We start from the raw sequence: 14,670 nt of genomic DNA on the forward strand, positions 1-14,670 counted from the left end.
ATTCCAAGGAAGATTGAGAAAAATAGCTTCAAGGTTGTGAGGACTGCAATTGACAGAGCTATGGCTCTTTTAGGTCCCTGTTGTCCATTTAAATTTTAATGTTTCTATCATTTGCTCCTCAGTGTGAATTAACAGCCTTACTACGATGTTGGCTTCCCGATTTGAAGTCAGGACTTAAAATTAATTCAATAGTGCAGATTTACAGCGATTCTATATTTCACCAGGCAGAATCAATAATGTGACTGAAGTGAAGAAGATAAAAATTTATGGTATCTTGCAATTTAATGGTTGAAAAGATGCAATTGAAGAGATCATAAATTGTGAAGGAGTTTATGCTTCGTTGCTTCTGATTCAGTGCTTGCTGTTAGAATCTGATTTGTGACTATTCACGAGGTGTGATTAATGATGTGATCGATTCTTGCTTCAGTGCAGTAAAGCCGTTGTAATGCTCTTCATTAGAATAAATAAAATAAATTGACTGAAGCTTTATAAAAACTGTGTAACATTTAAAATCTGAAATGTCAATTTTTTTCCTGGTTACAATTTAGCTTTCTTCAGGCAGTTTCCACCTACGAGCCATCATTCATTGTCATTCTGGGAGGGTATTATAGAGGCCCATGTGGGTTTGGGTTAGTTTTATGCAAAGCTTACTGAAGAGGAAATGTAGAGTTAAATGAATGCTTGGCTGGAATCAGACTTATATGATGAGTGAAGGGAAGATATTTCCTCTGCTTATTAACCCTTTGCCTGAACTGTATCATTGCTTATCAGTGGGGCTCTATTTAGACATGATGTTGCCCCGAGTACACACGAATGATGAGGATCTTTTGTACAGAGAGTGGCTATTACTGTAAACAACAACAAAAAGTTATATTTCAAGAACTAGTAGTAAAACAAAAAATTACTTTGACTTTAAGATGTCTTGTGACTCCTCCAGCCTTCTCTAAATACCCAGTCTCCTTCAGTCCTGCTGCTGCAAAATACTGCTTAGTGGGAGGGCATAGATGTAGATGCTGTAGTTGCTTTTCCCCCCAGATTTTCAATGGCCTATGTATATACTACAAGTCATTGATAAAAATGTTTCACTAATAAAATGAATGGCCTGAAGCAAGTCAAATTCAGGTCAGAAGGAGGTATCTACAGGTCCAATGCACATGTCAATAAATTCTGAATAATCTATGACCCATCTCAAACAGTTGTCAAACTGATTCTGTCGACACAAGCCTTTGGCCCACTCACACAGACCTTTAGAAGCAGAGGTTAAAGTGAACTTTTATGCAAGTAAATACACAGTTGTGCCGCTGTCAGAATGCCTGAATAGCTGATTGGCTGCAGTCACTGTTTTCAGATGGACTCCTTTAACAAAATTGATTTTAAAAAAATCAACTTTTGTCAAATGGAGGGGTGCCAACGGGGCCACACACTGCTCAAATTTTGCAGTGGACAGAGTACAGAGGTCAGGACTAAATAACCAGACTGTAGGGGTCAGGAGTAAGTAACGCACAGAGCGCAAAGTTCAGGGGCAAGTAATGCACCTAGTGCAGAAATCAGTAGTAAGGAACACACAGAGTACTGGTGTCAAGAGTAAGCAGCACATAGAGTGCTGGGGTCAGGAATAAGTAATGCACAGAGCTCAGGACTAAGTAACGCACAAAGTGCTGGTGTCAGGAGTAAGTAACATATAGGGGGTGATTTACTAACCTAAACACACACACACACCAGGTGTGTGTGATTTTCACACAGCAAAACGTATTTATCAACCAAAAAGTCTCTAAAAGCATATTTCCACTAATGCCATATATGTAAAAATCATGCACATGATGCATATATAATGCTGCTTCACAGTTTAGACAAAAATGGTTAGCTCATGCATTTACATTCCTGCATTCATCAACGCAAGCAACACAACATAGAGCTAATTTACCCAACATCACCTTGGAATTCATTCAGGGCTTTGCACAACACACCTGCTGGGTGTGTACACATTACAAAGGTGTTTAGATTCCACCCATAGATCATGCTGGGAGGGAACACACTGCAGAGGTGTATACACATTCGTGGTGTGTTTATAAGGTCAGTAAATCAACCCCATAGAGTCAGAGCACAGGAGTAAGTAATGCACAGAGTGCTGGGATCAGGAGTAAGTAAGGCACAGAGTGCAGGGGTCAAGTATAAGTCATGTACAGAGCGCAGAGCTCAGAAGTAAGTTACTTACAGAGTGCTGGGACCAGGAGTAAGTAACGTACATGGTGCAGGGGTCAGGAATAAGTAATGCACAAAGTGCAGAGTTCAGGAGTAAGTAATGCAGAGTGCTGGGGTAAGGAGCAAGTAATGCACAGAGTGTAGAGCTCAGGATTAAGAAACACACAGAGTGCTGGTGTCATGAGTAAGTAACATATAGGGGTTGATTTACTAACCTTATAAACACACCACGAACGTGTATACACCTCTGCAGTGTGTTCCCTCCCAGCATGATCTATGGGTGGAATCTAAACACCTTTGTAATGTGTACACACCCAGCAGGTGTGTTGTGCAAAGCCCTGAAGGAATTCCAAGGTGATGTTGGGTAAATTAGCTCTATGTTGTGTTGCTTGCGTTGATGAATGCAGGAATGTAAATGCATGAGCTAACCATTTTTGTCTAAACTGTGAAGCAGCATTATATATGCATCATGTGCATGATTTTTACATATATGGCATTAGTGGAAATATGCTTTTAGAGACTTTTTGGTTGATAAATACGTTTTGCTGTGTGAAAATCACACACACCTGGTGTGTGTGTGTGTTTAGGTTAGTAAATCACCCCCATAGAGTGAGAGCACAGAAGTAAGTAATGCACAGAGTGCTGGGATCAGGAGTAAGTAAGGCACAGAGTACATGGGTCAAGTATAAGTCATGTACAGAGCGCAGAGCTCAGAGCTCAGAAGTAAGTTACTTACAGAGTGCTGGGACCAGGAGTAAGTAACGTACATGGTGCAGGGGTCAGGAATAAGTAATGCACAAAGTGCAGAGTTCAGGAGTAAGTAATGCAGAGTGCTGGGGTAAGGAGCAAGTAATGCACAGAGTGCAGAGCTCAGGATTAAGAAACGCACAAGAGTGCCGGGGTCAGGAGTAAGTAACGTGAGTAAGTAATGTACAGAGTGCTGGGTTCAGGAGCAAGTAATGTACAGAATGCTGGGGTCAGAAGTAAGTAACACGCAAAGTGTAGCGGTCAGGAATAAGTAATGCAGAGTGCAGAGCTCAGGAGTATGTCAAGCACAAAGTCCAGGGGTCAGATGTAATTACCACACAGAGTGCAGGGATCAGGAGTAAGTAATGCACAGAGATCAGAACTCAGTAGTAAGTAAAGCATGTACACATATGCATCAGTTATTATACTCAAAAAACTCTTCTTAGTCTGCTACAAGTGACAGTCTCACAGGCGCACACACACTTTAGAGGGGTAGAGGAGAAAGAGAGAGAGGGAGGACAATGAGAGAGAGAGGAGAAGAGAAAGAGAGAGGAGAAGAGAAAGAGAGACATCAAGGAGAGAAAGAGAGAGAGAGAGCGGGAAGAGGGAGAGAGAGGGGGAGAGAAAGAGAGAGGGGTCCCCTCCATGGCACATACTTAGGGGTCTATTCACGAAGCTGCCGAAGGATCTGGCCGTAGCTTTGGCCGATCCTTTGGCTAGCTTCGTCCCCAGGACCCCTTCGGTTCAGTAGAACCGAAGGGGTGCTGTACGGGCTATTCACAATCGGCTATTCACTGAGCCGTGCTGAAAGCCGAAGCTGGCCGAGCGGCCGGCCATTGGCCGGCCAACAGCCTGCTTCTAACAGCTGGGTGGAGCCAGTCGTGATCTTACGGCTGGCTCCGGCCACTTGCAGAGAGATCAGCGTCCCTGGTTACCTGTTAACCAGGGACACTGATCTCCAAACACTCCTTAGTTAACCTCAGGCTTGGTGTCCCCTACAGACACTTTTAGGCAGTGTACAAGGAGCACAGTGCTCACAAAACCCCCTCCAGAATCCTTACAGGCACAGCGGCAGCAGGCATTTTTAATTTGCCGCCCTCACAACCCTCTTTATAGGCTCAGAGTGCTCTCTCATCACACTTTAGAGTGGAAATTGGAATGTGGGTGGACAGATACACTCAGCTCCCAATTCCTGTCCCTACCTGCTGCCTATCACATCTGCAACACAGAGCTGAGGAGTTTCAAAGCACAACCCCATTGGTTCTGCGCTAGAGTGCAAAGAGACATAGAAAAGAAAAAGCGGGCAGTAGTGGTGTGTGGACCCGGGGCACTGTGCACTGGATGGGGAACACAACCTCACCTCATTCACTAAGCTAAGTGGACACATGGCTCTATTCCTTTATTGGCTTAACCCAATGTCCACTGAGCAGGCTGGAGATGGATATTAAACATAAGAAGCTCAACCAGCAAATAAATGTATCATCAGCTGTGCAGTGTGGCAAAGTTGTGGAAATCACAAGACTGGCTGAATAGAAGTATATAAATAGTTTGCCAGGTAAGACCGAAGTATTTTCACAATATACTTTTCTGTTTGTCAGGAGTTACACCTTGCATCAGTTTGTAGACCTTGGATGTTCATGGTATCTCATTTCTATTGTTTTACAGTCATGCATTTCTTTCTTTTGCAGAAGTCATGAACTCACTCTTGTGGCACGTGCAATTAAGTGTTTGAACGAGCACGCCCTTCTGTCTTTTCCTATTTTTATCAGCCACATTTTGTCTACCTACTGTACATCTTTTATCTGATATTCCTTGTCTAAATCACTCAACACACATTAGTGCGTCGCTCAGTTTATTAGGAATTGATCATGCGTTCATGCCTTTTTCCATTTCGAGAATGCTTTTAAGTATTAGGCCCTGCTGTAATCAAGTTGAACGTGATAATGAGAACATGCTCACATTGTTAAAGTAAATGATCCAGTGCACTTAAAGTGAAGACACATTTGAACTACAATTTGTGGTCTTCACGGCAGTATTGAATAGTCTGGGAGGAATGTTTATGGCATAATAACCCCTTAAGTTCCAGGTTCCAGCCTTGGATATGGTTGGGTTCCCTGCATAAATCTCATGCTTGCAGACCACAATTATGCTGTCTGTATAGATGATGATGCTGTTTTATTGTTGAAGTTGTTTCAATACATAATAAGATGTAGAAATCCTACAAGGCTGGGTCATATTTTTAAGTAACATGCATTTTTAAAGGTGAACTCCAGAAAAACATTTTTTGGGGGGTTACAGCACCATTCAAATAATGTACTTCTAATGAAGAGTATCGTATGTCCTACTGGCTGCTGGTTACTATACAAATCCCCCTTCACTGATGCCCGATACTACACACAACTGGTGCTGCAGGGATGAGAGACATTAGCTGCAACAATAAAGGATCCTGACATTTGCCCTCCCTTTCATCCCCCCTCATCTATTCACAAAACTCTGTGTATTCTTTTCACAGAATACTAGGCATTCTGTGAATGGACTGGGGGAGTGGAGGGGAGGATAAATGACAGGATACCCCCTCATCCATTCGCAGAACATCTTGCATTGTTTTCACAGAATACAATACAATGTCTAGCATTAATAACTGTGCTGTGGATAGACAGGAGGGGAGTATGAATGCCAGGATCTCCCCTCCATTCACAGAACATCTTGCATTGTTTTCACAGAATACAATACAATGTCTAGCATTAATAACTATCAGGGTTATTCACAGAAGGGTGAAGAGTTAGGAGAAGGCAGGAGAAGTGAACAATCTAGGACAAAATAGCTGATTAGGAAAAATTCTCCAATTCAGCTCACTTTGCAGTTCAGCTATGTTGTCCTAGATTGGTCATTTCTCTTGCCTTCTCCAAACTCTTCACCTCTTTGTGAATAACCCTGCATGATTTAACTGTCAGGGCAGGACTGATGCTGTTTGGTTGCTAAGGAGAAGTGACTCCAGTTCTAAGTAAGAACAGGATAATACATGGAGCCCATAGCTGTCTGATGCTGTAGGCTTCCAACCGGTTCCACAAAAGTCTTTAAAACTTATGTAAACGCTAAGAAAAAAAACTTCCTTATTTGCTCCTTCCTGTTCTGTTAAATATACAATTGAAAGCCTTTTGTTATATATCTTTGATAAGTGCAAAAAATATCTGTAGATAAGGCGAGAAATCCATTAACATTTTAACATCGCTGCTGCAGTGCTATCTCAAGCAGTGTTCTCAGCCCTGCCCAGTTATCTTCGGGGAAAATGAGGAGGGGGGATGTGTTCTGTATTCCTGTCCTAGAGTGACAACACTGCTTCTTTCTGCATACAGAACAGTAAGTGATTGTTGTCACTCTAGGACAGGAAGTGGCATAATCAGCAGGTGAAAAATAAAGAAAATTGGAAAAAAACAAATGCAGCCACCACATCTAAGGAAGGTTAATCTGCAAAATATTAACTTTTTGTTCTTGGGTTTAGATAACTTTCTAATGTTGCATGTGAGATTCTTAGTATCTGCCTTGTTAAACCCCTTGCTTCATTATACACATTTTCTTTTGCATAAGGCCAAAAAAGTTACATAACATATTTATAATTTTTACATTTAGACTGTCTTGGTACATACTGCTGAAACTGTCCGCTTAAGGTACTTTTTGGATTTGCTGCTGGAGAAGGGGAAACCGATCATGCTGGTTGGAAATGCAGGAGTAGGAAAAACCATCCTGGTGTCCGATAAATTGGCAAAATTACCTGAAGAATACATAGTGGCCAAAGTGCCATTCAACTACTACACCACATCTGCCATGCTGCAGCGTAAGTGATGGCACTATTGTGAAATTATATCTGACATGTGACCTTTGTGAAAATATAATGGTCTTGATTTCATGAAAAAGTGTAGAGAGCAATGTTGTGCAGGTGCTATTAGTGGCCAGCTTGGCTGAAAGGTAAACTGGCATAAAATGATTTCTGATTGATTAATATGGAATGCTGCACTGTTCACACTGAGCCTTGATTTCAGATACAGTATTTCCCATAGCAATTGAATGGCTTTTTAGAAGTCGTTTTTTCAGAAGGATCTGATCACAGTGGGCAACAGAAGCATCTTTTTTATATAGACAATATCCAAAGTTGGTACTTTTTAATGAAAAGCATTAAGGGCTCATTGACATAAGCCCGCATGTGCTTTGTGAAGGAAGGATTTCTTTTCTTTCTTTAATTTTAATGAAAATTCCATTTAATTTAACTTCATGTAGCACAGTCTGTTGCAACACTCAAATGCACACATGTTGCACACATAACCACACATTTATGGAATGAACAGGGCACATACAAAACAATTGTTTTCTATATGCCCTGGTGTTGAGATAGCATTTGCAGTCGATTTGCTGGTCAATGGACATGGTGTAAAACTTATTCCCTTCTAAAGGGAATCAATTATGTTTACATGAAGCAGTTACTTTACATAATTCACTATAATAGAGATCATACCTTATATTGCATTTCACACATTGCTGTAAGCAAGACAATCCAAAGAGTCATCCCCCCAGAGTTCCTGTAGCTAAAAAAACAGCTGCCCAGTTGTAGTCCCACTTATTCCCCAACTTGAGTTTGGGTTACAAAGAGAGACAGCTACCTGTCTAAGATAGCTATCTTTATTGGGATACACCATCAAACTTGGAGCCTGGCGGGCTTTAACTGTTCACTTACATTTAGAAAAAAAGCAACATTGGTAGAGATTTTTCTTCATTTTCCATCCTGTAGACACAACGGGAAGTATGCTGTATGTAATATTACAGTTTCATGCATTAGGCCTAATTCAGCAGAGGGTCATATACATACTGTACATTTACATCAGCTTAGTAAAATAGTGTTATGTGACACTAGGCCCCTGCTAAACAGATGATCATATAAACTGTATCAGACAGATTGTGGGTTTTTTTTTATGAAAAGCTTTCATCCAAGATTTGTTTGGACACCTTTTACCCAAGATCCATTCACTTTCACAAAAGGTTCTATTAGAAAAATGGATGATTCTTGGGTAAAAGTTGGGTAAAAACATTGATAAATAAACCCCGTTATGGTGTTAACACTTGAAGTTATTCATTCACAGGAATGCTGCAAGCATTGGTTGACATTGTTCTCTTCCTTATAAAAAAAAGGTGTTCTGGAGAAGCCCCTGGAAAAAAGAGCTGGACGAAACTATTCCCCACCTGGAACCAAAAAACTCATTTATTTTATTGATGATCTCAATATGCCAGAAGTAGATGCTTACAGTACAGTGCAGCCCCACACTTTAATTAGGCAACATCTAGATTATAGCCATTGGTGAGTATTTGCTGATGTAGATGTATCATTCTTTCATTTTGTTCTGATGTGACATATTTCATCACATACAGTACATCATCAGTTTTCGATTTTGTTATGAGCGTACATGAAACTCAACTCACAAAGCTTTAAAAGAGAACTATGGGGTAACCTTTTTATCCCATAGTTCTCTTTAGGGTCACGGAAGGACAGAAGGAAGGACAAGCTCAGTAAATAGCGGGCTATTGCCGGCTATATACCGAGAGTGCCGGAGCCTGGACGGATCCCGACAATGCTGTCGAGATCCACCCGGCTGGCTGATTGACAGCTGGCTCTGCCTATCTAGAGATAGAGCCCCTCCCTCGCCTGTTCCTCCAGCGCTGGTGGATCGGAGAGGGGAGGGGGGAATCCCTGTGGGAAGCCGGGACATGACAGTCCCCGCTCTTTACAGGGAGATGAACGGGAAGTTAGCAAGCAGTTTCATTGTCACACGTCGGCTCTAACTATAAAGATAAGTGGAAATCACTCACCTCATAGTTCTCCTTTAAAGCGGACCTTTACCCATATCTTACCCATATCTTTAAAATAAAAAACACACCTTTAGAAATGTTTCGTAATGACAATCTACAAACACATGGATCTAGATAATTGCCGGCTTTGTATTCTTTGCATACCTTGTTTCTCTTTTCTTACCCAATCTTCAGACAGTGGCCATGTTTACTAATGGCAGATTACTAGCTCTCCTTTTACTTCCTGGATTTCTGGCACATGTGACTAGGACATGTGACCGTGCACATCATCTCAGGGTAGGAAAATGCCTTTCCCTGAGATCTCCTGAGATTACAGATGAGATTTCCCAGCAATGCTCTGCTGATGACAAGGTGATCCCAGTGTGCATTGCTTTGCCAAACTGAAGTCATTTTTCCCTTTCAAAGCAAGAAGTGAATGCTCTGCAAGTGTAAGTATTTCACAATCACAGCATTTTACACCTGACATGTCTATGTTATTATTAATCATCATACATAGAGGGATTTTTGAGTGTAAAGGTCCGCTTTACCATTAAGATAGAGAGATTTATTTCCAGCCATGTGACCCATTTTTCATTTTACTCAAAGCTGTCAATTTTCAAATGTAAAACATTTTATTCTATTGTGTTAGTGTTGTAAATTGAGCCTGTCATATAAAGATTTGTCAAAGACTCCTGTAAAATCCTACAGCTTGTGCCAAGGTCATATGGTTTTTATTTGTGGTTATGGTTTGTCCATACACTTGGTGATTAAGCCACCAAACCTGACCTCAGGAATCACGTTGCGGTAATGTGAAAAACACTGTGTGGTGGCATTTTGTTTGACTGACAACCTAACACACATTCTAACTCACCCAACAGACCTACATTTTAGTGCACCGCAATGCACAGAGTGAAACAATTGTATGCTGTGATGTGCTAAAAAAACAAAAAAGGATTTGCCTTAGTGCATTGGCAGCCCATTCAAAATAAAAGTGCTGCTGTACTGCAATGTACATTAACCTGTGACATATGTGTTGGTTATGAACGTGTGTGTGGTATTGTAGCACAATATCAGATGCAGTACAAGGTCTAAATCTGGCCATAAGATTTTGGCAATATATACAGTATAATGACAGCATCAAAAAGCCCCTTTGAGTTGGAGATGCACTACTTTTCCATGAATAGCCACTCAATTTCATCACACATCCCTTCCCATCCAAGTACACCATACTTACCCTGACTGGCCTCCTTTTCACTACACACGTAGTAATCATTAACTATACAGACACTTGGAGTATCAGTGCCTTTATGGCCCTAAGGTGTCAGGATGGGTTATACAAGGCGTACCAGTAATTCAATACATGAAGACCCATCAGAGGGACAAAAAAGCACAGATGTGATCCACAATAGACATTTTCTAAAATAAGTAAAAACCTTCATTTGTGAATCCATATGTATTGTGATTATAGGATAGATTTTTCAGTATTTTATGTGTCAAATGTGTTTTAGGTGGTCGCTTAGTAAAAGTCTACCAGAGGATCTGGTATGTACAGGGGTTATTCAAATGTATTCAAGAAGTCTGCAGTCAAAGTGGCAAGAACAAGGTTGACTGTGCAGGCTCTCCATGGTTCTCCACTTATTGTTTTAGCTTCAAATTCTTCAACCCCTGACATTTGGGGTTGGAGAATTTCAGTACACTCAGTAGACTGCAGTTTAACAAGAATAGATAAAAAAGTTATTCATACAAGTTCTAAGTCATACAAAAGTGTGCGATAGGATCTCATGAGCTGCCTGTTTGCGGATAATAATAGAGCTGTAAATAAGATAGGATCATTGAACTTGACGCCACATGAGTCAGTATTTGTGTTTATATGATTACTGTAGGTATGACAGACAGAAATTGGTAGCTAAAGAAATACACAACTGCCAATACATAACGTGCATGAATCCCACCGCTGGAAGTTTTTCCATTAATCCTCGTCTGCAGGTAATCTATCATTCAGTGTGTCACTTGTCTTTACTGTACAAGGTGTTACATTTGATGCATGACTTGACCTGTCACGTATGTGATCTATAGTAACCATAGTGACTGAGGAAAAAAGGTCAGTTCATGTTTCTATAATAAATTGCATTTTTATAGCACCAGTAGTTTTCTCTACACATTACAGCAGGCACTTTCTAGGAAGATTAATTTGTGTCAGGAATCTGGAACATTTGACTCTTAGCAGTTGCTAAACTACATCTACCATTATTAGTAGTCCTAGATCAGCCATGCAAATCCAGTGCTATATTAAAAGTAATTTGTTAGCTTGCTGCATTTTGCAGATTTTACTGTGCATGACATAGAAGGGTTGGAAAGTGAGACCATGAAGGAAAACACCCATCTGGGGTCACTTGTTATTTACAAACTAGAGTAGGATTGAGATAAAAAGACAGATTCTACCTAGTGGAGGAATATAGCAGAGCAAACTAAGTCTGCCACCCAGAACTAAAAGGATTCCCATACTCTGTGGCATGTTACACATTTGACTTTAAAGAGAACCAGTCATAAATGGGTATTTGTATTAATCCTCAATTCCACTCTTAAATTGGTGTAACAATGCATTGTTAAACTCCATAAAGCAATGCTATGGTCTTACCACAGCAATACCACTGCTATTAAAAAGGAACATTTAATAAATTACAGAGGTGTGCTTTACAAATGTGTATAGCGATTCGCTTGCATTATTATTATTATTATACAGGATTTATATAGCGCCAACAGTTTGCGCAGTGCTTTACAATACAGGGCAGACATTACAATCACAATACAATTCAAGACAAGATGGTAAGGAGATGCAGAACTCAACCCGGTGGTACTCGAGTGTATTGTATGTGTGTCGTGGGTTTTAACTGGCTAAACAAATCAGTTATATTGAAAACATCCATAAAGGAATGTTGGGCGCGAAAGCCAGATTGTAAGGGGTCAAGAAGGTTGTGATCAGCGAGGTGGCGACTTAGGCGGCTGTAGATGAGGCGTTCACATCTACTTTGAAGCAGGTACTAATTTATGTTGCACTCTGCTTGCTTTGGGATCCCCCAAAAAAGTAAAAAAAGTGGGGAGATGTTATCGTGATCATTTCCTTTCTCCCTGTCTTTTCTTCTTCCTTTCATTCCGATCTTCCTTTCTCTTGCTGTCTTTCTTGTATTCACTCTTACCTGCCCAGAGAGATATCACACGAGTGTAGGGCCTCCTTCTCCCCGCTAGATTGTTCCTGAAGGTTGACATTACATGTTTAGTAATATATGTTTGGTGCGGCCCCCCTATGTCCTCTCAGGGGTGTAGGGCTGCGTTTAAGACTTGAGACAATTCATGTATCCTGACTTCTTTTATGTGTGTGGATAGGTTTTTTCCCCCCTGTTTTACTTACGTGCCATAGTGAACATCTCATCGAATTGCTTTGCATCCTAATTTTGCTTGCTGTCCCAGATTGTTGAATTTTGTTCATGATACATCTTGTTTATTTCTGTTATTTGAGTACCAATAAATGGAATTAAAAAATTAAAATTGGGAGGATAGCAAAGTCACATGACTTGTCAAAGTCAAAATCATGGAGTTCCCAGTGCTGAATTAAGCAGAGGGAGAACTCCATAACACTGATGCAGGCTCTCCTGTATGGTGTGCATTTTATCAATGGGCCTTAAAATGCAGACCATGGTGTGGAATAATACTGCAGTGTTTAACATAGAGCCAATAATTATATGCACACTCTATTATAAATGGCCCCTTTGATTGTCACTTAGGCCTTCATAAAGGCTGTCTTCTCTCTTGTCTCAGCCCAGTGCTGAGGACAAACTATGTCTGGGTTGCTGAAGACGGATAAACCTGCCAGTTACCAAAGCCTTCAGTTTGCATTCATATATTCTTCAGAGAGCCTTTGTTATTTGACAGTTTTATGTGTGTCCGTTATCAGTACTCTACTAAGGCAGGAGATAAACAGCTTGTCAGTCCAACACTAAGAGACACTTCTGCAAAGAGAGGAAGAAAATACTCCATAAACAACAATTCCTGAGAGATAGGGTTGTACTGCAATAACAAATAAAGGAGGTTCAGATTATTACAAATACCCACTGGTGACTGTTTTCCTTTAAAGTGCCTTTGTGATGGTGTTCTTCTTTCATTTAAAGCAGTGTTAATAGGTCCAACTTGTGCTTTACTTTTCAGAGGCACTTCTCTGTGTTTGCTGTGCACTTTCCTGGATCGGAAGCTTTAACCACCATCTACAGCAGGATCATAAGTGCCCATTTCCAGCATGGCGGCTTCAGTTACAGTGTGGTGAGGTCCTTACCTATGCTGATACAAGCTGCTATTTGTCTCCATCAAAAAATGATCCAGAATTTCCTGCCAACTGCTATAAGATTCCATTATATGTTTAACCTCAGGGATCTGACGCATGTTTTTCAGGTAACAGGTTACGTTTTATCTTAATTGTTTTTTATCAGAAGTATTCATTATTTAATGACTGTATTTTTGTCAATGTAAGCAGTCAAAGTACCTGAATTCGACTTGTTATTGGCCTCCTGCAATCCCTGTACAGCAAAGCTCATATTTGGGAGAGGGGTAATCAGTGTACAGAGCCAATCAGTTGTGCTGTGGTGCTAATGTGCTAACAAGGGACATGCTGCTAGGAGGAAACAGAGATATGTAGTCATTAGTTTGCTGCTTCATCTTTCCTTGTCTAGTCCCTGACTGTGAAAGAGACAAGACCTATAGGTGTTATTTACCTGCAGCAGAGAAAAATCAGGTCTCCTGCCCTTCCAGACAGAGCTATGCCACGTGGCTAAGCTGTGCAAATTTTAGAACTAGATGGACAGAAATGCAACCCTAAAGCAGCTGCTATATATGCATTTCATCTGTGAATGCACCTGTTTGCCAGGATTTCAACATTAATTTGACTAAAGGTATTTAAATTCACATAATCTAGAAGAGTGAATTGCCCTCTCTAAAACAAGAGGTCCCATGGCTTTCTGTAGCAACTTACAACCTCAGGATCCAGATTTAATTACTTGCCGGCATCTTAATGCCACCCCGCCCCTGTGGGCCTGCCACTATTATTAAAACAGCTTTGCTGTGGGTAACTGAAGTTACCATGTGGAAACCACAGACGTACACTCTTGTATAGTCACATCTTCCATAATGGTCAATTCATATCAAAGGTGGGTGCATCACATAACCTCATGGTTAGTCTAAAATGGCCTAATTTGTCCAAGAATTGTTATGCATATAAGAACCCTAAATTATAGTAACCAATCCAAATTTATATTTACTGATCTGAAATCTGACTGGTTGCTGTGGTTGTTTGATTTTACATTGCCTTGTAATATTGGCTATATGGGTTTTGCAAAATTGTTTTGGGAGAAATATTGAAAGATCACCCCAGCCAAATAATTTTTTTTGTTTTTGAATAGTGTGTAAGGATTACAATTTTATTAAGATTATTATTTTTGTCTGTGATCCTGTTAGATATATTTCCCCTAACTTCCTGTCCCTCTAATACCTATGAAAAAAAAATGGGGGTGCAGGTAAATCCAGGACAAAAAAAGTCACATATAGCAATAAAACATTAATTTAAGACAAGTGCCCTTTTCTTGTCCCCACAAAAATGGGAATACATGCATGCAGAGGCTCCCACTAATTCTGCTAATTGAACTTATTCTTTCCCACATATGTGGCGTCACAGTTTTTGAACTATAAGACCTTTGATTATAATATTGTAGGATAGTGCCTCTGATACATATCTGTGACCATTTTGCACTATGTTGTTTAAAGTTTATATTTAGTTTTGCCCCGGTAGTTCCATGTGTGGCTGTGTTTCTTTTGAATGTTTTTAACTCTTTGTGACCTGAT

General features: G+C 40.4%; 1 protein-coding gene across 1 annotated transcript in view; it reads left to right on the top strand.

The window, feature by feature from the left end:
• LOC108800300 (dynein heavy chain 11, axonemal-like) overlaps window positions 1-14,670 on the top strand; it is a 321,998-nt gene that overhangs the window by 151,029 nt on the left and 156,299 nt on the right. The window contains exons 48-51 of the mRNA XM_018572279.1: window positions 6,580-6,784; window positions 8,131-8,296; window positions 10,668-10,770; window positions 12,988-13,227. Of these exons, the coding sequence (XP_018427781.1) occupies window positions 6,580-6,784; window positions 8,131-8,296; window positions 10,668-10,770; window positions 12,988-13,227 (714 nt within the window). The remainder of the gene's footprint in view (window positions 1-6,579; window positions 6,785-8,130; window positions 8,297-10,667; window positions 10,771-12,987; window positions 13,228-14,670) is intronic.

This window comes from Nanorana parkeri, unplaced genomic scaffold (genome assembly GCF_000935625.1).
Source record: "Nanorana parkeri isolate BGI_ZX_2015 unplaced genomic scaffold, ASM93562v1 scaffold44, whole genome shotgun sequence".
NCBI lineage: Eukaryota > Metazoa > Chordata > Amphibia > Anura > Dicroglossidae > Nanorana > Nanorana parkeri.